This window comes from Culex quinquefasciatus, chromosome 1, assembly GCF_015732765.1.
Source record: "Culex quinquefasciatus strain JHB chromosome 1, VPISU_Cqui_1.0_pri_paternal, whole genome shotgun sequence".
Classification (NCBI taxonomy): Eukaryota; Metazoa; Arthropoda; class Insecta; order Diptera; family Culicidae; genus Culex; species Culex quinquefasciatus.
The window spans coordinates 65,013,733-65,040,230 of NC_051861.1; the positions used below are offsets into that span (position 1 = coordinate 65,013,733).

General features: G+C 40.7%; 2 protein-coding genes and 1 pseudogene across 3 annotated transcripts in view; 2 read left to right on the plus strand and 1 right to left on the minus strand.

The window, feature by feature from the left end:
* The first annotated feature begins 5,128 nt into the window (after positions 1–5,128).
* Positions 5,129–5,559, plus strand: LOC6052214 (annotated as a pseudogene).
* A 351-nt stretch (positions 5,560–5,910) lies between these two features.
* LOC6051680 lies at positions 5,911–7,181 on the minus strand. The gene is made up of 2 exons (XM_038251289.1): positions 6,804–7,181; positions 5,911–6,714 (listed from the first exon to the last, which is right to left on the minus strand). The coding sequence occupies exons 1-2, from the start codon at positions 6,857–6,859 to the stop codon at positions 6,312–6,314; spliced, it is 459 nt and encodes a 152-aa protein (XP_038107217.1). The 5' UTR covers positions 6,860–7,181; the 3' UTR covers positions 5,911–6,311.
* A 4,009-nt stretch (positions 7,182–11,190) lies between these two features.
* Positions 11,191–26,498, plus strand: part of LOC6052619 (transcription elongation factor SPT6) — an 80,071-nt gene continuing 64,763 nt past the window's right edge. The window contains exons 1-3 of one of the 2 annotated variants that reach the window (XM_038251255.1): positions 11,191–11,378; positions 11,439–11,523; positions 17,849–18,112. In XM_038251255.1, the coding sequence (XP_038107183.1) occupies positions 11,298–11,378; positions 11,439–11,523; positions 17,849–18,078 (396 nt within the window). In that variant the 5' untranslated portion in view covers positions 11,191–11,297 and the 3' untranslated portion in view covers positions 18,079–18,112. Of the gene's footprint in view, positions 11,379–11,438; positions 11,524–17,848; positions 18,113–24,865; positions 25,072–26,498 lie in introns of those variants that run through there. The other variant, XM_038251246.1, reaches the window with a different exon arrangement.

Genomic DNA, 26,498 nt, shown 5'->3' on the forward strand with positions numbered 1-26,498 from the left:
AAAACGGCCACCACAGTATCCAGCTGCTATGGTGGCGGACGCAATCATGTCTGTAGCATTTTGTCACCTGTTTTTCTTTCAAAATAAAGAGACTGTACCATCCCCCACCCCCGCCCTCTTCTTTATCGATGCCTCTTTATATTTTCCAGTTGACGCAACCCGACCACCATCGCTGAAGGTGGATTGAACGGCTCTTGACCAGCTTCGGATACATATCTTTCGCTGGCGGTTGAAATTTTCATGTTCCAGCTTGAACACATGAATCTTCATGAATATCGGCGATCTTGATCCATGTACGTAATCGTTTTCAAAGCAGGGCAGGACTCACACATCATTGTCCTTCTCTGAGAGCATCAACTGTCCATGGGCCACTCTCCGGCCGTTGATCCGTAACATGTCTTTTCCAAAGGACAAAGAAGATATCAGATCTTGGCGCTAGTCTAGCGGAAAACTGAAAAAATACAGATTACTTTGGATTACTTTTAAATTCAAACGAGTTTCAGTACCTTTTTCGACCAATTCGACTTTGACTGCGAGCGGATGTCCAAAAAGGTCACGTCTAGTTTCGACTCGTTGTTCAGGGATCATGAAAGCGTCTTGAAAAAAACACCGGCTGGCTGACTTCCCTGCTGGACAAAACCTCCAACGATGGCCTGCGCGCACCAACCATGCGATACAGATCCGCACCTGCCTGGATGTGCCTCGATCCATCGGAAGATGCGGCCCTTTTCGTAAACTAACCGTCTTGTTCATGGACGAATTCTCCACGATATGATCTCCGTACGCGAGGAAGAAGGTACTGACGGGCTTTCCAGTTACCGTATGTAGATGAAGGAGCTGCAACGGGTCGTCTGGGAGCGGAGGGACGCGGATCAGTTGATTACAGCTGGAACCCGTGAGGCGGCTGAAGATCATCTGGACTGGGTACGACCGAAATAGTCCTGAAAATAGTAGTTCAGGAGAAGATTTATATGCAGCTGGTCGGGAAAACGGGAGGGTCAGGTTCGATTAAGACAATTTGAATTCAAAATACCTACTATCTTGGTCCGCCGGAACAAGTGGCCACAAGAGCCAAGATTTGTATCACAAAAAAAAATATTAATAACATCAAACAGAAATACCACAGCCTGCTTTGAACTGTCAAAACAGTTAAAACCGTTAAAACCTCTCGCGCCCGTGCGAACGGGTTGCTTTTAACTTGGTTATAACTTATAACCATTTCGTTAAAACCGGCTATAACTCGCCCGTGCGAACGGGGTATAAGGTGTTGCTTGGCTTTGCCCCATCCCAAGTAATACCAATGAAGAAAAAATCAAACGGGAATATTTCTCGCTTTGGTTTGACTTCACAGTTTTATCTGATTCATTTCAACAGAAATGAAATCAACAATTTGAAACTTATGGACAAAGTTCAGTTTTTGTTCCATGTACGGGTAAAGTGGGAGCATTTTAAGAAACATGGCGGTAATTAGAGAGCCTGGATCTTATTAGAGAACGGACATCTCAAACCAAAAGTACCAATCAAAGCACGAGAACTGTCAAACGGAGGTACCAAACGAGCATAAGACAAAGGATTTCCGAAGACAGTATCAACGTTCTCGTGATCCTGCACTGAAGCGAATTCAAAAGATTTGCAAAAGGTTATTGACCACAGATTCACTCTCCTGCGAAATGAAAAGTTCGCAAGAGATGTCGAACAAATTAAACCTTATTCCAAACCTTTTGGAAACTTTCAAAGGTTCTTAAGAAACCTCAAAACCAATCCCTTCTTTAAAAGATGGTGATAATATTCTATTTACTAATGGGGAGAAAGCTCAAAAACTTGCTCAGCAGTTTGAGAGTGCTCATAATTTCAACTTGAATGTTTTGAGTCCTATTGAAGATCAAATTTCAATAGAATTTCAGAATATTGTTGAACAAGAGTTTTCATCAGATGATGTTTTTAATACGGATCTGAATGAAATAAAATCTATTATCAAAAAATTTAAAAATATGAAAGCCCCTGGTGATGATGGCATTTTTTTACATTTTAATTAAAAAAATTACCTGAAGCAACTTTTAGTAGCTTGGTCAAAATTTGCAACAAATGTTTTGATTTGGCATATTTTCCCAGTAGTTGGAAAAATGCCAAAGTAGTTCCGATTTTGAAACCGGATAAAAATCCTGCTGAAGCCTCAAGCTATCGGCCCATTAGTTTGCTTTCATCTATTAGTAAATTATTCGAAAGAATAATTCTTAATAGAATGATGACACACATTAATGAAAATTCAATTTTCGCTGATGAGCAGTTTGGATTTCGCCTTGGGCATTCAACTACTCATCAGTTGTTGAGAGTTTCAAATTTAATTCGAAGCAACAAATCTGAGGGCTATTCTACTGGCGCTGCTCTTCTAGACATAGAAAAAGCATTTGACAGTGTTTGGCATAAAGGTTTGATTGCGAAATTAAAAGGTTTAATTTTCCGATTTATATCGTGAAAATTATTCAAAATTATTTGACGAATCGTACTCTGCAGGTATGTTATCAGAACAGCAAATCTGATCAACTACCTGTACGTGCCGGCGTCCCTCAAGGAAGCATTTTGGGTCCAATTTTATACAATATTTTTACTTCTGACTTGCCTGATTTGCCCCCAGGATGTCAGAAATCACTTTTTGCTGATGATACAAGCATCTCCGCCAAAGGTAGAAGCCTTCGTGTCATCACAAGAAGATTACAAAAAAGCTTGGATATTTTCAATTCTTATTTGAAAGAATGGAAAATTACTCCAAATGCTGCAAAACTCAACTTATTATTTTCCCTCACAAACCAAGGGCTGATTTTCTTAAACCAAAAAGTCATCACATTATAAAGATGAATGAGGTAAATTTAAAGTGGAAGGATCAAGTGAAATATCTTGGACTTGCTTTTGACAAAACCTTACTTACAAGGATCACATTGAAAGTATCCAGGTTAAATGTAACAAATATATTAAATGTTTGTATCCACTTATAAACAGGAATTCTAGACTTTGTCTCAAGAATAAACTGTTAATTTATAAACAAATTTTCAGACCTGCCATGCTTTATGCTGTGCCGATCTGGACAAGCTGTTGCTTAACCAGGAAGAAAAAACTTCAGAGGATTCAGAACAAAATTCTGAAAATGATTCTGAAACTTCCTCCCTGGTTCAGCACAAGTGAACTTCATCAATTAGCCGAAGTTGACACTTTGGATGTTATGTCCAATAAGATAATTGATGCATTTCGACAAAAATCATTGCAGTCTTCAGCTGCATTGATCCACTCTTTTTATAGTTTATAAGTTAGTTTTAAGGTATCCCTTTTCCCTTTTGTACATGTAGGACCTCCTACATTTGAAATCACTGAATAGCGAAAGCTAAATATTTTATGAATAAATGAAAGTTGCTAGTATTTAAAATTGAGGTGAAAAGCGAGGGGTGAGACACATGCCCTAATCTATTAAGATTATCGCCTAGTTGATTAGAAATTTCAGTTAGTTGATTAGCATTTACGCTAATCATTCAACGTTCGTTTTACTTTTTCCACCTTCTCTGACCTTTTCTTGTGCTAACGCGCCTTCACTCGCCTTTTCTGTCCTTTTTTGATGCCTTCTCTCACCAAACTGCTCGAATTATTTGACAACGAGAACTGTCAAGTACAGCTGACAGTTCTCGCTGTCACTTTGGTCGAGCAGTTCGTCGTGGTAGAAAATTTATGTTTTTTACAACTATTTGCCACAAAATGCCACAAAATTCGGATTAAATTTAAGCTTTCGTGAAAAAAAGGTCCACCAAGGGTTTGGTATTGCAATAGTCGGAACTCTTCCACACGGCCGGTATGGATAGATAAAGAAGGAGAAAGCAGCGAAGGTCCCGGAAGAGCACGGAAGATGCAAAGTTTCTTCCACCGAATCTGCTTCGGCAAACATCAGATCGTCAAACCTCTCTGTCCAGAGTTGCAGCGATGGTGTGTCGACCGGGAACCTGTCGGTAGGAAGCTGAACGGGTTGAATTTGTGTAACGGAACGTCCAGCCGTGGAACAGTGACGACGACTCTGACCACCAGATCCACTATACAAACTTCTCAACTGAACCTAAAGTAAAAAGAATGAATCGTACGCTGCTTCATTTTCTCTGCCTGCCATCGTTAAAGCCGATTATCATCTTCACAGGTCGGGCAATTGTGTGACATCACCGTCCAGCTGCTGATGACAACGTAACGGCTCCCGGTCTCAAACTCCACCGTTGAGCTAAGCATCCTCGCAGTCAAACTCCTCCTGCAACAACCCGCCCACCAGCAGCAGCAGCAGCAAGATTGTATTTCCCCTTGTAACAATACCACCAGGACACAACCATCAAAGTGACAACATGCCGAAGCTAACCGGGTGGGCTGACTTCGAACGGGTTGACCATCCCGGTGTAGAACCTACAGCAGCTGACGGCGAACACGCTGTACTCTACTAGCGATGGGAGTGTTCTGCAAAAACCTCCGGACTCGGTGATAATTCCGGCAGTGCCAGAAACGGTCGTGGGAGATTCTAAAACCGTCGTTGATCAGTCTCTGCTTAAGCTAAACGGGTTGAATTCGAGTATCGTGATCTACGGCAAACAACTGATGAACGGAAACACCATCAACAGAACGAAAAGTGGGCTGCACCCGACGATGGCATCGGAGACCGACCGACCGTGGATACAAAAATCAATAATATTGCCATCTAAACGACTACCGGATGAAGGCCAGAATCACCCGCGGATAACGTTATCATGTTGGTCGACGGAAACATCTTCGTTGGACTCACGTCCATCGACAAGCACCAAATGATGCTGTACCTGGTGAGTTATAGAAAAAGGTTCAACTTCATTGTTAAAACTGATCAACTCCTTCTTCACAGATCACTAAGTGAATATGTGTGACCATAACAACCCACTTCCCACTACCATTAGCTGCGTTAGATTTAGCAAGTGACGGTTGTCCAACTGCACTAAAGTCTACACAGCTCATGCCACAAAACTGCCACCTTCACCAGCAACAACACCATCATCTACGGCGGCACCAGCCGAAGCTAACCAGAGGGCGGAAACACAAAAACGGCCACGTTGCCGCTTAACCGCACGACTATCATTTTCGTTTACTGCCATCAAAGTTCCCGTTCGATTATCTCGACCAGGACAAGTGAAAATCCATGAAAATCGTGCAAAATGGCCGCCACTAGAAAGGACATCGAAAAGGCCGCGACCATTCACCGGAACCACGTCACGCTGACCTTGCGCAATGTCCGCAGCCTGGAGAAGGTGTGCGCTGACCTGATCAGCGGCGCCAAGAAGCAGAAGCTGCGCGTTAAGGGCCCGGTTCGCATGCCGACCAAGATCCTGCGTATTACGATCCGCCTTGCGTTGATGGTTCGAAAACTTGGGATCGCTTCCAGATGCGCCTGCACAAGCGTATCATCGATCTGCACTCGCCGTCCGAGATCGTCAAGCAGATAACCTCGATCAACATCTACAGCCCGGTGTAGAGGTCAAGGTCACCATCGCCGACCCTTAAGCTGGATAGTTTTACCACAATCCGGAATTTGAAGCAGATTTCCGGTGATGGCCGGCGGTAGAGAGCGTAAAAGGTCCAATGCGGATATTTGAGGCCTTTGCTGCTCCGGCTGGGCGTTTGCAAACACCAACACGCAAATAAACTTTTTATATTAAAAACTTCAAGAAAAACTTTCACAAAACAAAACACAAAATAAATTCCTTCAGTGAAGCCCAGAAGGTACAAATCGCTCAAAAGACCGGATACGTCTTCAGATTAGATTACTTCATCGGCATTGCTATTCAACTTCTCCATGTGAGTCCACCACGTGCATAGAAAGAAAAGTGTTGCATGTCGATAATTTTATATTGCACGACTTTATTTTCTACTTTTACTGAATAAAAAAAAGTGCGGGAAAAGTGTAAGATGTCTTTTCATACAATTATTATTATCGTTTTTTCTAAACCATATTAAATCCTATAAAAAATCTCGCCGTGTCGAGTTCGTTGATGTACTTTTTGAAACTGATGTCATATGCGGATCTGAGTTGAGTTGAGTCGTTCAGTGCAGATCAGGTTCCCGTACTCTGCGCCTTGTAGTTAATGAACCTTTTCGAATGTTTACTCAGCTCCAACCTTTTTTTTGTTTATAGCTGCTTTCTTGGCTCAAACTGCCAGACAATACTTGCACACGTGAAGCACGTTCTTCAACGGCTCCGCCTCAACCTGGACTAAAACATGTATCCTGGTGGCAATCTGTGATGCTCTCCTAGTCTAGCGGTCATCACATCATCGAAGGTCGACGACCGCAACCCAAATTCTACGCTGGTACCTGCATCTCAGCGCCCTGAAGGTTCTTGTGCTTTCGTGCAACGCGTGCAACAAAATAAAGCAGTGCCGCACTGTCGAAAGCTGTATGTAGCAGCGCAGATAGAAAAGCTGAAGGTGCCGCGGTGGTAACAGGCCACGCAACCAGAATTCTACCGGAAGTCCGCCGTAGAGAGAGGACGGCCCTCCTGAACACGGTCGAGTTGCGGAAACGCGGGCTGCTGCTGGGACGCGCACAAACCACTGCCAGGAGGACGACTCTTCGGAACGCGGGCACTGCTGGGAGGATGACCTTCCGGAACGCAGACGAGTTGCCGAAACACAGCTGGCTGGAAAGCACACAAACCACTGCCGGGAGAACAAGCTGGAAACGGTTTAAAAAAAAAACAAAAAAAAAACAGATAAAATAAAAACATCGTTCGGTGAAGGAGCATCGGGGGCGCTTGGACCTACGGCATATCCGGTCGACGTGGTCGGAAGAATGTGGGCCGCGATGGAGATCGGAGCATTCGCTGCTGGACTTGGAGAAGAGGTTTGTCCTGGAGTCGGTGTGTAGGTCGGCGCTCCGGTGGTTTTGATTGGACGATGTCGAGGCACTGGTCAAGATCGACGTGATCGGAGGTCCGTGCGGTTGGCTTAGTGTGGGATATCCCGAACTTGGATTTTGTTGCTGGGTTTACTCCGCGTCGACCGCGAACCCTTTTCGCCACCACCCGCGTCGGACGCTTCGTCCAGCGTCTGTAGGATCGTCGTGTTTGTCGCGCTGCCCCGCTTGCCGTTGGCCGATGGCGACTGCATCGGATCGTCCGCGCCTCCTTCGGCGGCCTTGCATGCCCAGTTGATTAATTGGCCTGCTCCTCGTTCAGATATAGGTCGGAGGCGATCACCTCGACGGTGCCCTCGCCGATCCGGACCACGTACAATACTTCGCTGGTGGTTTCGTTCCGCTTGATCTCGTCAACGAAACCGGCCTCGTAGGTGTCGCCTCTGGTGAACGCGTGTCCTTGTCGCCGATCACGATGACGTCCTTGGAGAGGGCCTTCGAGGCACCGTCCTCGAACAGCATCATGAACTTGTTGTCTCCCTTGTGACCTTGCCTGCATAGTACTTTTTTAGTAGCTCGGCAGGTACGGGTGTGCCCGGTTTCTGCTTCTTGGCGCTCTTCGAGGAAGCTTGTTTCGACTTTGGACTCGGTGCGGATTCGCTTTTTTCCTCGACCACTTTTCGGTGGTTGTTTTGGGCGTCTTCGCGTTGGAACTGCTTTGGTCCAGTCCCACGTCTTGGTCTTGATCTTGGTGAATTCCTCGATCATCAACTTGGCCCCTCGGACGGTGTGCTTAACCTTGAATAGTGGTGCCTTCGACTGGCTGGAGATTGTCCCCGAACTGTCCGTTGCGCTTGAGTGTGAATCGGCGGAAGGTCTCGCCGAAGGCAGCTGGAACGGTCCTAGACTTCCGATGCTACCGTTGGAGGACTGCTTTGACGAGTCAATTCCTGTCAGATCTTGGGTGGACTCGGCCAAACCGGGCGCTGCCAGCTTGTTCTCGATCACCTTCTACACCGACAAGAACTGCAACTCTGTTCCGTCGAACCATACGCTGACCTCGTACAGCGCATCCTCGGAAGTCAGTGCCTGGGTGAGGTCAAGCTTGTTGGTGGCGGTGGTTGTCGTTGTGGTCGAGGCTGCAGTGGTCGTCACATTTGCAGGCGTCTGCACAGCAGATTTTTCGTCTAGCCCGGATTCTGACGTGGAGGAGATTCCGTTGAATTTGCGGACGTTGCTGGCGTACAGGTTGGTCTCCTCTGCGGTGTTCAGCACCAAGGAAGCTGTAAGAGACTAATATTCAGATGCTTTCTCAAACAATCAAACTGCTAGAAAAAAAATCAAAACAAACACCGAGTTGCCAAACTTGAGGAAAAACTGCTCGATCTGTTCTGGCAGGGTTGCAAGATCCATTTTTTGTAGCTTTTCGTTCGAGCAGAAACAAGCCGCCCCATAGACTAATAAAAGACTACACAGTAGACTCTGAACCATGACTCAACCTTTTTATGACCTCTCGGCACGACCGGTTCACTGTCAAAAATGACGGATCGAAATGTCATCAACTGGCAACTCTGACTTTGACATGACATTTCGCGCAATGTTATTGTTTATGTTTTTGTTTTGATTCAAACGGAACAAGTTCCGGATGAGGACGATGATTACTAGAGTGAACCATCGTTCGGGGGGGATCTCGAGGGTGGTCGAATTTCTAGCGATTCACATTCCGCGTGTCTGCTGAAAGATGGACGCGCCTCGCTAGAAGGTCATTCCGGGATTTTGTAACAAGCAGCTCCCGATCGATTTCGGACTTTCAGTCGTCATCCTCCCAGAAAACGATCACGTGAACACCGTCGGGTTTGCCAAGCGGGCCGCCTCCGGTTAATACCGCTGGGCAAAACCGACTTCCTCTAACCCGGAATCTTCGCCCTGAGAGGCTAGAAAGTTCTTGGAGACGCTATCTAGACCTCAACGTACTGCACCTACTTTAAAAACCTCAACACGGCCAAGATCTTTGCCCCTAGCTTTTCCCTTAACTGCCAACTTGGCATTCCCAATCCCAGCGATAACGTCATCTAATGAAAATTTGTCCCCGAACCAGTTTCACCGACAATGAGTACGACCTCCCCTGGCACCGATATGGGCGAGCTGTACGCGGGTGCAAAAACTGGAACTGGCAACGAGGAAGACGATCAACCTTCCGCTCAGATTGTCAGCAAGCAGGGACAGGGCATGCGCATCCTTGAAGTTACCAGCGGAGTTCAGCACAGTTTGTTCCATGTGTAGAAGGACTCTCACACGCCGAAACAAAAACGCGGATACTTTGTATCATGTACTTGAGGGTTTATTTATGAAAGTTATTACAATAAATTCACATAGTTCTTCTTGACAACTCCTCGTCCTTCTGGATGGTTTTCTTCAGCTCCAGAATGGCCTTTTTCAGCAGCTCCTTCTCGTAGGCGTTCACCTTGGGCTGACCAATTTTCTTCTCGAGATTGTGTTACCCAGCATCAGTGGCATGGAGAAGTAAATGTCCTCGAAAATATCCGAGCGTACGTACGCACACTCGATCACGTTCTTTTCGTCATTCATGGCACGGTCCAGGGCGAGGGCAAAACGGGCCTGGCGTAGGCCATCGAGAACGTGGCCGAACCGGCATCGGCCTCCTGAATGTGTTCCGTCAGGGCGGCAATCTTATCCTGGGGAAGCTCTGGGATGCACTGGGATGATAGTGTCGCCGGAATGACCACTAGTAAATCCCGCTCTTTCACCAAACAAATATTGCTGCACAGCTGATTGACTTCTTCGCAGGCTGCTACCTTGATTGCAAAGCAAAACAAAAATAAACAAGATGCGCGCGTAAATCAGCACAAAACGAAATTGAAAAAGTCAGCGCTGCCAGGTCGATCTGTCATACGAGGGGCATGCCGATGCCGTTCACCGTGGTACCCGCGGTTCACAGCTTATGAGTCATACTTTTTTGAAAATTTTGTTCGGAGTGTTTAGTCTTTAATTAGTCTATGAGCCGCCCTACGAGCGCTAACGCGCGTTAGCTTGCCTTTTCATGCCTTCTCGTGGCGTTGTGAAAAAAATCGTCGCCTTGTGAAGCGTTCTCAAATTTCGTGCTACTTTTTGTGCGTTTTGATGTTCTAACGCGAAGTGAGCTACCCCTCGGATTGGACACTCAATAATATTTTAACTGAATGAATGTACATGGAAAAGAAAAACTGAATAAATATAAATTAAAAAAAAGTGTCGTACGTGGTCCGGATCGGCGAGGGCACCGTAGAGGTGACCGCCTCCGACCTGTATCTGAACGAGGAGCAGGCCAAGTACATTAACCGGGCATGCAAGGCCGCCGAAGGGGCGCGAACGATCCGATGCAGTCGCCGTCGGCCAACGGCAAGCGGGGCAGCGCGACAAACACGCCGATCCTGCAGACGCCGCAAGAAGCGTCCGCCGCGGGTGGTGGCGAAAAGGGTTCCCGGTCGACGTGGAGCAAACGCAGCAACAAAATCTAGGTTCGGGATATCCCTAGCTATGCCAACCGCACGTACCTCCGGTCACGTCGATCTCGACTAGTGCCTCAACATCGTCCAATTAAAACCACCGGAGCGCCGAACTACACACCGGCTTCAGGAAAAAACTTTTCTCAAAGTCCAGCAGCGAATGCTCCGATCTCCAACGCAGCCCACATTCTTCCGACCACGTCGACCGGATATGCCGTAGGTCCAAGCTCCTCCACCACACACAATTTTATTTTTTATCTGTTTATTTTTCTCTACCGTTTCCAGCTCGTTCTCCCGGCAGTGGTTTGTGTGCTTTCCAGCCAGCCCGTGTTTCGGCAACTCGTCCGCGTTCCGGAAAGTCACCCTCCCAGCACTGGTGTGCGCGTCCCAGCAGTGGCCCGCGTTCCGAAGAGTCGTCCCCCCGGTAGTGGTTGGTGCGTGTCCCGTGTTCCGGAGGGCCGTCTTCACGGCAGTAGACTTACTTATTTTTCAATGTAAAATGGGTAAAAAACGCTTAAAATAAAGAGAAAACTTTTCAATCAAATCAATTTTCATTTATTTTATTATATTCCTTCAAAAATAGTCCTCCTGGAACCAATTTCCGCATTCCCGGCGATTTTCACCCTACCCAACCCATCTCAATTTTAAGATCGCCTTCTGGATCTCAAAATTGAGATCAAGTTGCTCATCTCAACGTTGAGTGGTTTCACTTTTAGCCGGTTTGTGACATCCATCTCAAAATTGAGATCGCCTGGTTAGCGTGTGAGAAATTTTTCAGTTCAAGTATGATTACACACTTCAGTGTAACCATACTTGAACTGAAAGATCTCATTCAAGTGTGTAAAAGCGAACTGAAAAAAAAGATGATTCTCGGTGAACATTGGGGACTGTGAGTTGATGTTTGGTTCTTTTGTCGTGATACTTGCTTGTTTTTTGCGAAATGGCAGACTTTTGGACTCCGAAGCTGAAGAAAGCGAGGTAACACTTTTATCACGTTTTTTCATAATGACTGCGACTAAAAACGACTTATTTTTACAGCAGGAGGAAGATGATCTGGAACTACAAGACCGCAAAAAATCGAAGAAGTCAAAAGCCGTAAGCGACAGCGAAGAGGAGGATGAAGGTAAGGTTTTATTTTTAACAAAAAGTATACGTTTAGTCTTGATTTTCTAATAAAAATCATAAACGAACAGAAAAATTGGAGGTATATATACTTCGTGGTTCAGACATCTTTATCGGCTACAAGTTTGTGTGTGTGTCAGCAACTGATCCAAAACTCGGGTAATTTTGAAAAGGGTTGCAAAAGCCATCGTGACCTCTTACACGAAGTATTTTTTTTTTAATGAACCAGGCTGTAACTTTTCGTTCCTGGCATTTAAATGACAGTTCTCCCATATGGAATACATTGTAGAAAAACTGCTCGAATGGAAGTGTTCCATTGGACATTCACTTGCCGTTTCACAAGTAAAAATAGAACAAAAAAACATTTCAAGACTATTTTAACCAGAGGAAGCAATTCACTGCCTTCACTCAAAAAAATATTCCCGTTGAAGTTACGTGAAAAGTCATGTGGTATTTTTCCACTAGAGTTTTCACGTGCCTTCTACGTGATAGTTTTAGTAGAAATATAATTTGTTTGGACCGGTCGATTCACGTTCAATCTACGTGTTTGGAATGTGAAAGTTAAATGTGTCAGCTATGTGTGTCGATTTCTGGGAAAGTCAGGGAATTTTAAGCTGGGTCAGGGAATTTCGATGATCATAAAAATATTACTACAAAATGTAATTTCTTTTTGAAAATTCGCCCTTAATGATGTATTTGAATGTCTTCCATGCCAAACTATGCAACATTGATAATATTTATTTTTTTATATTGGTCAGTCCGGAAGGAACGCAAAACTCCATATAGAAAATACTTAACCCTCTACTGCCCAAATTTTTTTTTCGTAAATATTTATTTTTCCCGTGTTCAGGAGGTCATTTTGAGCAACTTTTGTTCTACGAAAAACTTTACTTCTCTTGTTTTATGTTTTTCTTGTTTTATTTTTAGTATTTTAATTTGCATTTATCTTGTTTAGTTTATGTTTGTTTTTGGTAGTATTTGGCCTATTCTACCATCTAATATAATTACATTTTGCCTATCTAATTTTTTCACGTTTTTACAGTCATTTTTTCAATTTTTTGCATGTTTTTCACATTTTCTGCTATAGAATGGCACCATCATCATTTAAATTGCGAAAAAATGCGTAGAGGCATAGTCTGGGACACTGGGGACACTACAAAAATTACTGCATACTTCTTTTTACTGAAAGTATAGTAAAAAACACAGCCAAAGTTGACCCCTAAAAAAATGACATTTTTAAAAACACTGGCTAAGTCACATAAAAAAAGTTAAACTCCCAAACCTGAAATTTTCTAAGATTTTAAGAGTTCTTCTTTCCAATGCTTTTTAAAGATCAAAAATCGGTTGGAAAATGGATTTTTGGCGATTTTTTAGATTGAAGCCCGTCTAGAGGCGGGGTTAGGTTGTAGAGGGTTAAGAAAAGGGGCACGAAGAAAAGGAACAGCAACGAAAAGTTGCATTTGGCATTTCTTCGCGCGTTGCTTGTTTGCAATATGTTTAGGTTTAAAAATCAAATAATTTGGATTTGCGTTCAACTGAAAATTACAAATTACATACTAGCGCACACAGGGTGGGACAATATGAGGCAGTAGGGTGTAATATGGTTGTATGGAAAAAAATAAAGTTGTCAAAATTTAGAAGCACAGCATTTTTTCAATTCCTTTTGGGGTCCTTAACAAGGGTCCTGATTGCTCAAAACAAAAATACCTAATTTAAAAAGATAGACAACTCCCAAAATCTGGGAACAACGCTCAATCATCAAAACCGCAGAGCCATCTGGTGGGCTGACATCTAAGTTGTCGAGCTTTTCAATGCCCGTACACGCACACAGTGAAACAAAATATGCGCGCACGCACACAGTCAAACATGGTAGTGAGGTTGTTTTTCGTTCATCTCTTTCGCACTGTTTTGACCAAAATTTGACAGAGCGAGGAAAACATTCAGCGAAATGGCGAGCAAGTTTTGGAATTTCATGATTATTAATAATTTCAAGAAAAATTAGAATTCTGCGCTCCAATTAATCGCCGCAGAAAGATATCGTCGCAATGGAACGGTATAGATAAGAGAGTAGGCTTAGAAAAAATCAAAGTAAAGTTGTCTGTCAATTTGAGAAAATCGTGATAATGCGTACGGGTAATTTTAGTGGAATTCCTAAATCAAACCATTTTCCTGAAGTATTTTTTGTATAAATGGCGACGCACTATATGCAGGCCAAGTGCGAATGATTCTGATGATATCTCTTCAGTTGACGCTCAGGCGAGGAACATCCTGGAAGGAGCGTCACTGACTACGTCCGTAGTCCTGTTAGATCTTTCTTGATCAGGACAGTATAGCTCTGGTTCCTTGCAAGTGTCCTATTTTCTTACCTCCACGTTGGCTTGGTTTTCATGATGACCTAGCTGGTGGCCTGTGGAAACGGATCGTAAACCTTTGACCAGCGAGGGTCAGAGTCGAGACGGCTACAAGAAAGGGGCGCGACAATGTGGGAAAGGGAAGTAATTTGTGATTGTAGACGGTATTGTTTAGATTCGCTGTATGTTGAGTCAACTGCTGTGGATGTACCTGAACGCTGCAGAACGGGGTTTCCTCTCTCCTTTCCATTTCCAGCTACCATCTATCATCTGTTTATTTTTCACTGATTTTCTTAAACGGCTTTTGTTTACTATCCTCCATTTGATTTCGATTTTACTTATTTGATTCTCTTATTTCTCAACGCTTTTCCACTCTATTTTACTAATTGATGCTGCTGCAACAAACTGTCTGCTTTCCCTTAATTTGGCAGCGATGTCAATTTTGTTTATCATGCGCCTTTTCTTTATTTATCTATTTCAATAATTTCTCATCTTCCCTGTAAATTGCCCTCAATACAATCTAAGCATGTTTGTTACCTCTATTTATTAACTATTGTTAATTTCTTTATCTTCTTCATAAATTACTATCTTTCTTTTACTATTGATTCTTTACATAGTATATTTCTTTCAGTGTCCGTTGTTTTAAAACTTCACATTTTTCTTAAGCAAGTGAGGTTTGAGCCCTGACTCAATTTATGAGATGATTAAAGGATTAACGCAAATATTACTATTGTACTTTTGAAAACTTTTCTAAAATGCTTAGGACCAAAAATTGTAACAAAACACCGCGACAAAAGAAATAGCAACATAAAAACACGACTCAACACTAGGAAAGATTTCAGGAGAAAACAATAAACAGTAAAATAACAACTAGTTTTTGAATTCAAACTAAAAATAAAACAGTTTTTGCTTTAATGAAAGTTGATAGGCACACTATAAAGGTTAGGCGCTTATACTTACATCAAACCCTACTTAATGTACCACCCCCGGCCGAGTTAAAATGCGTAACCGGAAAAGAAGGTGTGCATGCCTGGCACGAACACTCAAAGCGTGTTCTAGCGTGCTGCTCGTACTGACTCAGAGCAAGGGTGAGATGTAGGTGTAAGGGCAGTGCGTGTTCGTCGGGAACCTGGTGCATAAGATCGGTCAAGGCCCGTTCTTACACTGAAAATTGCGAATTGCGAAATGGCGACGCACTATATATAATCCATATAAGCGAGCGGCCAAAAATATTTTTTTGCTTTTTTGTGACTTTTTTGTGTTGTTTGTACTTAGTATAATGAAAACAAATGAATTTTGATATTTTTCCAAAAAAGTTTAATTTTCGATTTTTCATATATTTGAGGCCACATGCATTAAAGTGGTGAATTTTGATATTCTTGCTCTGTCTATTTGATGCACGGAATGGCGGTTTATGCTATGTTAAAGTTTCTGATTTACGTTCAATCTCCCTCCTCTTTTTCTTGAGTTTAAATCCACCTCTCTTTGAAGAGACATTGATAGAAATTTGATTTGGCCACTATTTTTGATACATCCAATGTAACAGTCACATTTTTGCATATATGTTCGATAATAAGCTTTCCCTTAATGCTTACATACTCAAAATTCTCAAAAATGTTTAAATATTAATTTGACGGGCATTTGAAAAACCTATCAAAGTCACCCCGGGCTATCAAAGTCACCCCGGGCTATTAAAGTCACCCCAGTTTACGGTACCAACAAAGTCATGAATATCAAATCAATTTCAAAACATACATAGCAGGTACTTCATTTCTGCCTCCGCAGGTAAATAATGTGATTTTAACCAAGCGTATACGCGAAATCATTAATTTTCTTGCATGAATCAAAATGTTCAAAATGGCATAACTCAAAAAGTGCACATAAGTGCACTTTGAAATTTGGAGACAAGTTAGGACATGGTTCAAATTTTAAGCTGCAAAATTTTCAGATCGCACAAATGCACACAAAAAAAGTACTCCATTAACAAAGTTCAAAAAAACTAAATTTTGAATAAAAATCCATCTTTTTTGATTTTTATTATTTTTTTTAGCCTATAAAAGTGTGTTATTGAAAAGTTGAATCAATTACCTTTCTGAATATTTATAATGATGCAGGAAAAAATACATAAACAGCTACACAGTACAACTATGAAAAATAATCATTTTTTTGTCAAAAAACATGTTTTTTCTTACCATTTTCGCCTTTGAAGGTCTGCAATTCAGTGAATATTGAACCTACAACTTTCAAACTCCGGATTTTTCTTAGTTAGAATGTTTATTTTCGAAAAAAAATACCAAAAAAATAATTAGAGTATGTCGGTTTTTCGATTTATGGCCGCCTGAAACCCCATAGTGCGACGGCGGCTGCGACATCGTCCGGAATGGCCGGTACGACGACTTTGGCTGGCCAATCCGAGTGTAGACGAAGCAACTGTTGAAGTGCAGAGTAATCGGTGCGGAAATGCGACGGCTACCCCAGCACTATGGGGTTTCAGGCGGCCATAAATCGAAAAACCGACATACTCTAATTATTTTTTTGGTATTTTTTTTCGAAAATAAACATTCTAACTAAGAAAAATCCGGAGTTTGAAAGTTGTAGGTTCAAAATTCACTGAATTGCAGACCTTCAAAGGCGAAAATGGTAAGAAAAACATGTTTTTGACAAAAATGATTATTTTTCATAGTTGTACTGTGTAGCTGTTTATGTATTTTTTCCTGCATCATTATATATATTCAGAAAGGTAATTGATTCAACTTTTCAATAATATCTTACAAAACACACTTTTACAGGCAAAAAAAATAATGAAAATAAAAAAAAAGATGGATTTTTTTCAAAATTTAGTTTTTTTCAACTTTGTTAATGGAGTACTTTTTTTGTGTGCATTTGTGCGATCTGAAAATTTTGCAGCTTAAAATTTGAACCATGTCCTAACTTGTCTCCAAATTTCAAAGTGCACTTATGTGCACTTTTTGAGTTATGCCATTTTGAACATTTTGATTCATGCAAGGAAATTAATGATTTCGCGTATACGCTTGGTTAAAATCACATTATTTACCTGTATTTTACAGAAACGATTCGTAGAATATTCGTATCAGTTCGTTGTTGTGTTCTTTTGAAAGTATGGATAATAATACCGTAGTGTCCCTGTACGATATAACGAAGCACTATTCTGAAAACGTGAGAACTGCTTTCGAGTATATTTGTAAGAATTACAACATTGCAGAACCATCACATGATCAACTCAGGAAAAACCACAGAGAAAAACTACGCATGCTGTTCTGTAGCTTCAAAACGAAATATACAAAAGCCCATAGAAGAAGTTCATATTTTAAGTAATCTAACGACAATCGGTTACATAGTGATTTTGATTTAGAAGAATTTATCGTGGAAAACGTGAATTTTGCAAGTGGATCAACCAAAAACGTGGACGAGAATCCATACAATGTTCCATAAAATAAACCGTCTAAAATTCTAAAACACCGCAAAAATCAAATTTTAATTGGAGGAGGGGGTCTTCAAAGAGAGGTGGATTTTAACTCAAGAAAAAGGGGAGGGAGATTGAACGTAAATCAGAAACTTTAACATAGCATAAACCGCCATTCCGTGCATCAAATAGACAGAGCACGAATATTAAAATTCACCACTTTAATGCATGTGGCCTCAAATATATGAAAAATCGAAAATTAAACTTTTTTTTGAAAAATATCAAAATTCATTTGTTTTCATTATACTAAGTACAAACAACACTAAAAAGTCCTAAAAAGCAAAAATATTTTTGGCCGCTCGCTTATATGGAAATACCCCATAGTGCCCAGGACCTACTGTGGACAGCGGTGTCCGTGCTATGTCGCTTCCAAGTCCTGTTTGGTCTCGGTGGAGTGTCGGGGATGTTGGAACCTGTGTCGGGTCGATGGTAGGAAGGTGAATTGGAGGGCATATTTTTTTTAATTCTTTAAAACATCTCGATTTTTCCAGGTCCACCCTCACATTCCAGAGCTACAAAACCTAGAGATCAACCTGCACAACGCAACGGCAAGCGAAGCACTCTCCATAGCCACGACCATCGTACTGGCGCCCTAATCCACCAGCGACGTAAACCCGGTAGTCGGTACCGGCCCGGGAGGTGGCCAACATACACGACAAGCTTACTTACAAAAAAAATACAAATTGAATGTGATGTGAACTGTGAAGAGAACAAAATATAAACGAAATATAAGAAAAAACTAACTTGTTTATAACTTAATGAACCGCTTGCGTGGATAGTTTTACTAAAAAAGTCAAGTGTTTCATCTCGAGCTGAGATTCGAGCATCTCGCTCATAAAATTTGTAAAGGCCTTGAGATTTTTTTTTTTAAGATCTGGCTGAAGATTCCGAAGAAATCAACTACACCAAAGAACTTAACAGAAAGCTTAGATGAATTGTGTGGCTTGAAGAGCCAATGATTCCTGAACCGACCCAGTTGAAGATCGCAAAAAACCCGGACCAGGACATCACGCGGATCAACCGAATGTGACCCATTTAACGGCCATTGCCTTCTTTACACAGAAATTCTAACTGTCTTAATTCTGGGAATAGGCACCATATTCGAATCAATAGAAAAGCAATAAAAGAAAGTAGTTCAATTTTCATTAATATTCATATTTTCCGTTAAAATCACTTACTGCCGGAAATAAACCCACTAAAAAACAAAATGATACACTTGAGCTGAAAATTTTAAGGTGAGCTGTCAGCCACAGAACGCCAAAATCAACAAGATTGCTAGGATCAATTGAAAAAACTCTTGCGCTCGTATCTTTGAGACCCATACAAGAAAATCACCAAAACTGATATTTTCTCAATACGCGCAATATTAATTAAGTTTAGATAAAATTGAACACCGGGCGGGTTTGGGCCCAGTGGAAAAATAAATTCAATCATAGATACTTAATGCAAAGCAGTTTTCATGGCAAACCAATCCATAACAAACCCGGATCTAGCCAAAGACGAAGGAAATGCTCTGCTGGTAAATTCTTCCAGATAGAGATCTGTCACAGGCTCCCAGGGACAAAAGCAGCAAACAGTTAGTGCCTTTTTCCGGTCTTCGAAGGAAACGTTACACGAGGACGTGGTAGAGTTAGAGAACAAGGGGGTCTTCAAGACGAGTTAATTGATAGGTTTACAAGCAAAACTATTTTCAGGTGATCCGGTAAGACCGGATTGGTCAACAATCGGACATAGGTCAGACGGGTGTTACAGCAATATTTGTATTTTTAACAATATTTAAATCAATATTTTGGACTGTCTCAAAGCAAATATAATCACGAGGGTTTTCTTACAGAATAAGTTATTACTTAAAATTATATTCTCACGTTACAAATTGATTCATTTATTACAGTCAAAACAGTGCAGATCAATACGTATCACTACACAATCGAAAAACAACAAAAATGTACGCTAAGGGCATCTCCACCGCAGGGACCTAATTGCGTTGCAAAGCTAATTTGGCACTCGCGTCAAGCCCACCGCGGTACTTGTGCGAGAGCTAATTTAGGTTCGAGTTCATCCGTGTTCATCCGAATCTAAACAAAACTCAGGTTAGCTCCGGGATCTACCGGGAGCAAATCGTCTGACGGATGGTTTTTTCAAGCAAAACAATGTAATTAGGCCAATGTGAGTTTGTAAACAAAGAGTTTATCCTGCTCACGTCAGTAAATGTTTACATTAGGAGTGATGATTGATTTTTCGGTTTGAATTCTTCAAGTTTGGAGATATTTTCTCTCCTGTGTTTTTTAGGTCAGATTGGGGCTGTATTTGATAAATTTTGGTCAACGCATTGTCGATCAACTGCCGGACATGCAAGAGACAAGTCATTTGTATCCAGATTTTTAAGCGAAAATGGCGTTCGAATGGTGAACGCCCGAAATGTCATGCCCGAAAAGTGCGTGATTTTGACAGTTCGGACGTTTACCAATCGAACGCCATCTTCGCTTAAAAACCTGGATTGAGTAAAAGCAAAATTCAAGCAAAACATTTTAAATAAACCATGCAATCCTGATCTTAAATTCTTAAATTCCTAAATTCTTAATTAAACTCTTAAATTCTTAAATTCTTAATCTAATCTAATCAGACCCTAGCGCAGCCAATCTTTCGAAGGGATCCTGGAGAGTGCCTTAGGTTAGATGACGCCTAGCACTCTTCTTGTCATTTAATAACATTTGCAGTGTGCCATTGCATTAGAATGCATTAAAACATCACAAGCGTTAAAGCGGCCAGGCCTACTGCGTAAAGCCGTATCGCAGAGATGATTCGTAATTGGGTTGAGTTTGAGCACTGAGTGTTCGAACAACAACATAATTCTGAATCGACAGGGAAGGACACACCACCATACGCTCCAAAATTTTGGTTGTATTCGTTGGGAGCACCATGCTAAGAAGGTTTGGTACTTCGGGACCCTCTGGGATGGGACATTGTATTTCCACGAATGCCCTGGACACTATTTGCCGTGGTTATAGCGCCACAACTCGCTCTCTGTAACAGTATTCCTAATTCCAGTCCAAGCTTACCAAGTCGTCATGGCCTAGTGGTTAGCATTTTTGCTTACCAACCCAAAGGACGGGGGATCGAACCCCGCCTCGAGCGACTTTGATTTTTCGTTCATATTCATCATTTCAAATTCTGTGTACTTAACTTTCTCGTTGGGAGCAGATGGGAATCGAACCCAGAACCATTCGCTTACAAAGCGAACACCGTAACCAGTCAGCCACGGCCGCTCCTCTTAAATTCTTAAATTCATAAATTCTAAAATTCTAAAATTCTTAAATTCATAAATTCTTAAATTCTTAAATTCTTAAATTCTTAAATTCTTAAATTCTGAAATTCGTAAATTCATAAATTCTTGAATTCTTGAATTCTTAAATTCTTAAATTCTGAAATTCTAAAATTCTGAAATTCTGAAATTCTGAAATTCTTAGATTCTTAAATTCTTAAATTCTTAAATTCTTAAATTCTTAAATTCTTAAATTCTTGAATTCTTAAATTCTTAAATTCCTAAATTCTTAAATTCTTAAATTCTTAAATTCCTAAATTCTTAAATTCTTAAATTCTTAAATTCCTAAATTCTTAAATTCTTAAATTCTTAAATTCTTAAATTCTTAAATTCTTAAATTCTTAAATTCTTAAATTCTTAAATTCTTAAATTCCTAAATTCCTAAATTCTTAAATTCCTAAATTCTTGAATTCTTGAATTCTTGAATTCTTGAATTCTTAAATTCTTAAATTCCCAAATTTTTAAAGTCTTTTTTTTTTAATTTTAAATTCCAGATTTGGTTTTTTTTTAATTTTTGATAGAAATCTAGCATTCAAAGATTTTCAGGTTTTTCGTAAATTTGTATTTTCGAATTTCTTAATTTCAGAGATTTTAAACTTTTGGAATTCGATTTATAATTTCTGATTTTTTTTTAATTGTTGAGCTCTTGAATCAATAAATACTTCAATATTAAAATTGTTATTCAATTTTGCATATTTTTCATTTTGAATTACCAAATTTAAGATTTTTTATTTAGAGTTTTTTAGTCAGAAAAAAGATATTTGTATGATAATTGTCAAGTTTTTTTCACTCTGGTTTACTTCATTTCGATCCCGTCCGTGTGGATCAATTGGACAGTGCACTGGATTCACAATCCAGAGGTTACTGGTTGGTGGCCGACATGTGGGCCGACAGCTATAAAGGCAACTCCATTTCGACCAAAAAACTTTTAATTTCAAAATTCTGCATTTTGAGATTTGGTGGGGATTTTCAATATTATTATATCGAATACAAGATTATTAAAATGTTTGTGATTTTTAGTCGCATTCAAAAAGGAAAATTCCAATTCTTCGTTTTTTTCATCAGAATATATTGCAAACAAGCGCCGCGAGAAGAAACGTCAAACGCCACTTTTCGTTTTTGTTACTTTTTAGTTGCGTACCGCTTAAGAAAAATCTTTACGGCCTTTACGGTACAACTATTCAAAATATTCTCCCCACTGACGTGAGCAAGATACACCCTTTGTTTACAAACTCAAATTGGCCCAATTACATATATATTTAAATTTTAATACAAAATTTAAAAATGTTCAAATCGGTTAAGTTTTTTTTAAATTTTGAACATTCATGTTTAAATTTTCTGTGATGGTTTGCTTATATTAAACATAGGTGGCTGATTATTTTTTATTTATAAATACAAAAAATGATAAACTCCACAATTTTTCAATTAAATAAAATCGTTTTGAACCAAATTACTCATTTCTTTAATATTCATGAAAATTTGATAATCAAAATAAATGCATCTTCAACCAAAACAAATGCAAATAATTCTAAAAATCGCTGAAAAATTAGCCACCGGCAGCTCGGGGACTTCTCGAGCACCTATCTTGGCTACTCGACGGATCCCCGATGAACTTTTTCTTTGCTGAATGAACTCGAAGGCTAATTTAGCTTTAGCTTTGCTACCCGCGGTGCGAAAGTTGGGGTGCAAACATGTCGGGAGCAAATCGGATGAACTCTTTTAAAAATTTGAAAATGAAAACGGCTAAAATTGGAAAATGAATAAATTAGATCCCCGCGGTGGGCTTGATTCAGTAGCCAAATTAGCTCCCAGCGGTGCGGAAACCTGTGTTAGCTACGGAGCAAAGCTAAAATTGGGGATCCAACCGATAGGTTTGCCACGCAATTAGATCTCTGCGGTGGAGATGCCCTAACTGATTGATTTGCTTCAAATAAAAATTCAAAACAAGAAGCGCTACGCAAAGCCAAATACAGCAACAAGCTTTTTCGTTTCTTGTGTTTCTTCTCTTCGCTGCGCTGAAACTTTATTTTTTCTCTCGCTCTCCACCATCGCTTTAAAGCTTATTGCTTGAATATTTTCCCGTTCGCATCGGAGTTTTGATGCCTGAAATTTGACGGAGTTGACGGCATGTGGAAGTACCTAGCCGTGCAAATTCTTTTGCTCATAATTAGAACCTGCTTCTGTTGCTCATAATTAGAATCCTTTTCTCCAAAAACTCTATTTTCTACAAAGTACCAGCTAGTCTGTCGTTACAAACTCCGCACCATTTGAACCGATTTCAGCTGTCTTGAACGCAGATTAAGGGTGATAAGTTGGTCTTTCAAAGAAAAATAGTAAGAAGTTTTAATAAACTAGCCTAGCATATGAAAAGGTGAAAATTTAAAATGCCGTTTTGACGGTGTAGGTCATCGCTGAAATTTTAAAGTTATCGCTGTTTCAGTGAAACAAGTTGATTTTTACCCGTTTTCGTCATTTGTCCGTTGCTGCGCGCGGCGCGTCGAAAAACCCGGTTTTTATATTTAAAAAAATCAATTCTCCGAATCGTGTTAATGGATATTCGCAATTTTTGGATATGTTATGTATCATCAGGAAATCAGTGTAGCGCTTTTCACAAAAGGAATCTTTCTATCATTTAAATTGTAAACATGGAATAGTTTAAATATAAAGAAAATTATATTATACCTATTCGAATACACAACCTAAACGAGCTCGAGATCCTCCAGAACTGACCCCAAGCTCCGATCTTACTCCTAGTTTTATATCAATCTATTATTCGCCCCGATTAATTTCATTGCCTTCTCTCTCTTTCTTTTTGCCGTGAGCTTTTCGCCCTCAAGTTTTTCATTAATTCCTGTATCACCTCCTACAGGGGTCTCTACATTGGTTTTTTCTGTTTCCTGCTCCCACGGTTTTTCCTTGCTGGCATTCCTTCACGTTTTATAATTATTTTATTTTTATTTTATTTTTCTCCCCTTTCACATCTGAACTAATCAGATATGGAAGGATGTCCCTCTCGTAATGTTTGTTTTCATGATACCTATCTCCTATGGCCATAAATATTTGTGGCCTCGGGTGCCCTAGGTGGCTTCCCTTTTGTTTAATAAAGATTTTTATTTTTGTTACGTGGGAGAAAGGTACATCGGTTAAAATACCAAGAACACCAAATACCATTCTTCTGTTCTCAACTGAAGTTGTGAACAATAAAGGTAATTTGTGTCTTCCTGGGATTTCAATGTAACTCTTTTTCCACCGTAATAAAAAAAAACAATGATAAATGTGAGGGTCGCTACATCAGATATGAGCCCATTAATCCCGAGACCTTCAAATTAGCAAATGCAATTTTCATAGGACCTTTTCAAATATTCAGCTAGCTTTTTCAAACGTCCACATATTTTCCTTAACACTGGAACGCCCAACGCATGTCCAACTTACACGGACGCCCAAGCCTCCCAAAAAAGTTGGAACGGTAACTTCAACTCGCTGGTTCTCGGGCATAACTCACCCAATCAAGACGATTCTTTTTTCCAGTGATTTGTTAGGATGTTTAGATGATCCTAGAACTGTGCAGATCAAATCTGTAATTTTTGCGATCAAAAACATCGTTCCAACTTTTTCAAAAAGACTGCCTCCGCGGAATTTTTGGCGAATTCTTTTTTACACACGAAAAAAAAGTTGGAACGATGTTTTTGATCGCAAAAATTACAGATATGAACAAATTGAGTTCTGCAAAGTTCTAGGATCATCTAGACATCCTAACAAATCACTGGAAAAAAGAATCGTCTTGATTGGGTGAGTTATGCCCGAGAACCAGTGAGTTGAAGTTACCTTTCCAACTTTTTTGGAGCCTTGGGCGTTGGAATGTTAAAAGCCCAACCTTACTTTTAAAACGTGGCGCTCTGAAACTGTTTCAGTCGTTCCGGAGATATGATTTTTTGAAAAATCGATGAAAAATGCCATTTTTGGACCACCCTATTTCGGATAGGAGCACCTAATCGCCTAACAAAAATACCCCTCTAATTATATGGGTCAGAGAACCTCCACTCCAAATTTGAGCCAAATCAGAGCACTTTTGATTTGGAGACTTCCTGTTTGACGTGGAATGGCTGACATATTTAAAATAAACTTTCTTTTTGTATTCATTAGAAAGTAACTTAATAATTATTCATTTGATTATTTATTTTTTCAGATGATGATGATTTGATTCGAGAAGAACTCAAAGATCTTATCGATGATAATCCCATTGATGACGATGACGATAGTGGTGGCGATTCTGATGCATCTGAAAGTCATACTAAACGGAAGAAAAGTGATGATGAAGATGAACTCGATGATCGTCTGGAAGAAGAAGATTATGATCTGATAGAAGAAAACCTTGGCGTAAAAGTAGAACGAGTAAGTAGCTGAGCTGTACGATTATGAATTAGTTAGAAACTGTTGGCTGATTTAGGGCGCCAATGTTTCTTCCTAGGGCGCATCTCCTCTAATTGGCGCCTTGTTGGTTACACAAAAAATAACAAACTACGTTGGGTTGTTCTCAGCTTCCAATGCAATACAATACTTTTAAAAAAAGCTTCGTGTACCGAAGTTTTGAATTGCAACATTCCAACCGGATCTATTCGACTGTCTTTTTTTGCAGGTTTTTTTTTTTAATTCCTTTAGAAACAATGCAGCTAACTTAACATGCTGAACATGATGCTGTTGTAGATGTTGCCACCAACTGAAATACAAGTTTTTTTTCTCCTTATTATGAACGATTCAGTTGAAATTTATCGTATTAAAATTAAAAATCAAATTATTCGCTCTACAGCATTGCCTTGGCGTTCTCGATTGCGAGATTCCTACTCGAAACTAGGTGTTCGAAGGCTTGATTGTTGAGGCAATTGCAAACCTCTTTTACACCTTAGCTTCCATCCACCCCGGGATTCGAACTGACGACCTTTGGATTGTTAGTCCAACTGCCTACCAGCGACTCCACCGAGACAGGATCCAGGAGACGACTCCTACACCTGGACTGAGCTAACGACCTAACCTTTTTAGGCTAGTCCGGGGCCAACATTTACTTCCCGTCCGACGGAAGGCGTGATCAGACAAATCTCGTCTCGAAAAATGCCACCGGGACCGCCTGGGATCGAACCCAGGCCGACTGGGTGAGAGGCAATCACGCTTACCCCTACACCACAGTCCCGTATTAAAATTATCTTTCCATAATTAAATCTTACTAAAAATAGTATCAAGCTTTTTGACGTAGACTTACGTCTTTGTCGAAGGTATTGGGGTGTCATTCCAAAAACCCGGGCCGAAGGCCCTGGATTACTGCGTCATCCGTCAAACGCTTATATCTTCCTTCCTCTAATCGAATCGACACGATTTATGTGCCATTCGATTCGAAAATTATTCAGCAATTTGCTATAAAACTTTCATTGTTGGCAAAATAGTTTAACTATTGAAACAATTGAATGTTTTAAAATGTTTTCAAAATGCAGAGATTTTGCAAGCAAAATGAGCGCTTCCCACTCACGGACGGGAATGTCAAGTACCTATTTTGAAGGAAAAATCATCCGAGCAACGCGACCGAGTGTCGGTCGCGAAAAGGAGGGAAGTAGCGGGCCGAAATCATACATAAGAACGCGCGCTAGATCCCATTCCATCATTCACGTCTCAGACGTCGGACCGGCAGCAGCAGCAGGAAAGCTCAGCCAGGAGCAGCTGCAGCAGGAGAGAAACTAGAGCAGCAGCAGCAGGAGAGAGGGACCAGAACTGGAAAAGAAGTGCGCATCGCCTTCTCGTCGTCACCTTCAGCCAGTTGCCTCTCGATGGCC

Excerpts from the sequence above, each read along its gene's own strand:
- LOC6051680 (XM_038251289.1), bottom strand. The coding sequence starts at position 6,859 with ATGCTCCGATCTCCATCGCGGCCCACATTCTTCCGACCACGTCGACCG. Across the intron at positions 6,715-6,803 it reads CCACGTCGACCGGATATGCC|CTTGTTCTCCCGGCAGTGGT; the intron begins GTAGGTCCAAGC and ends AACCGTTTCCAG.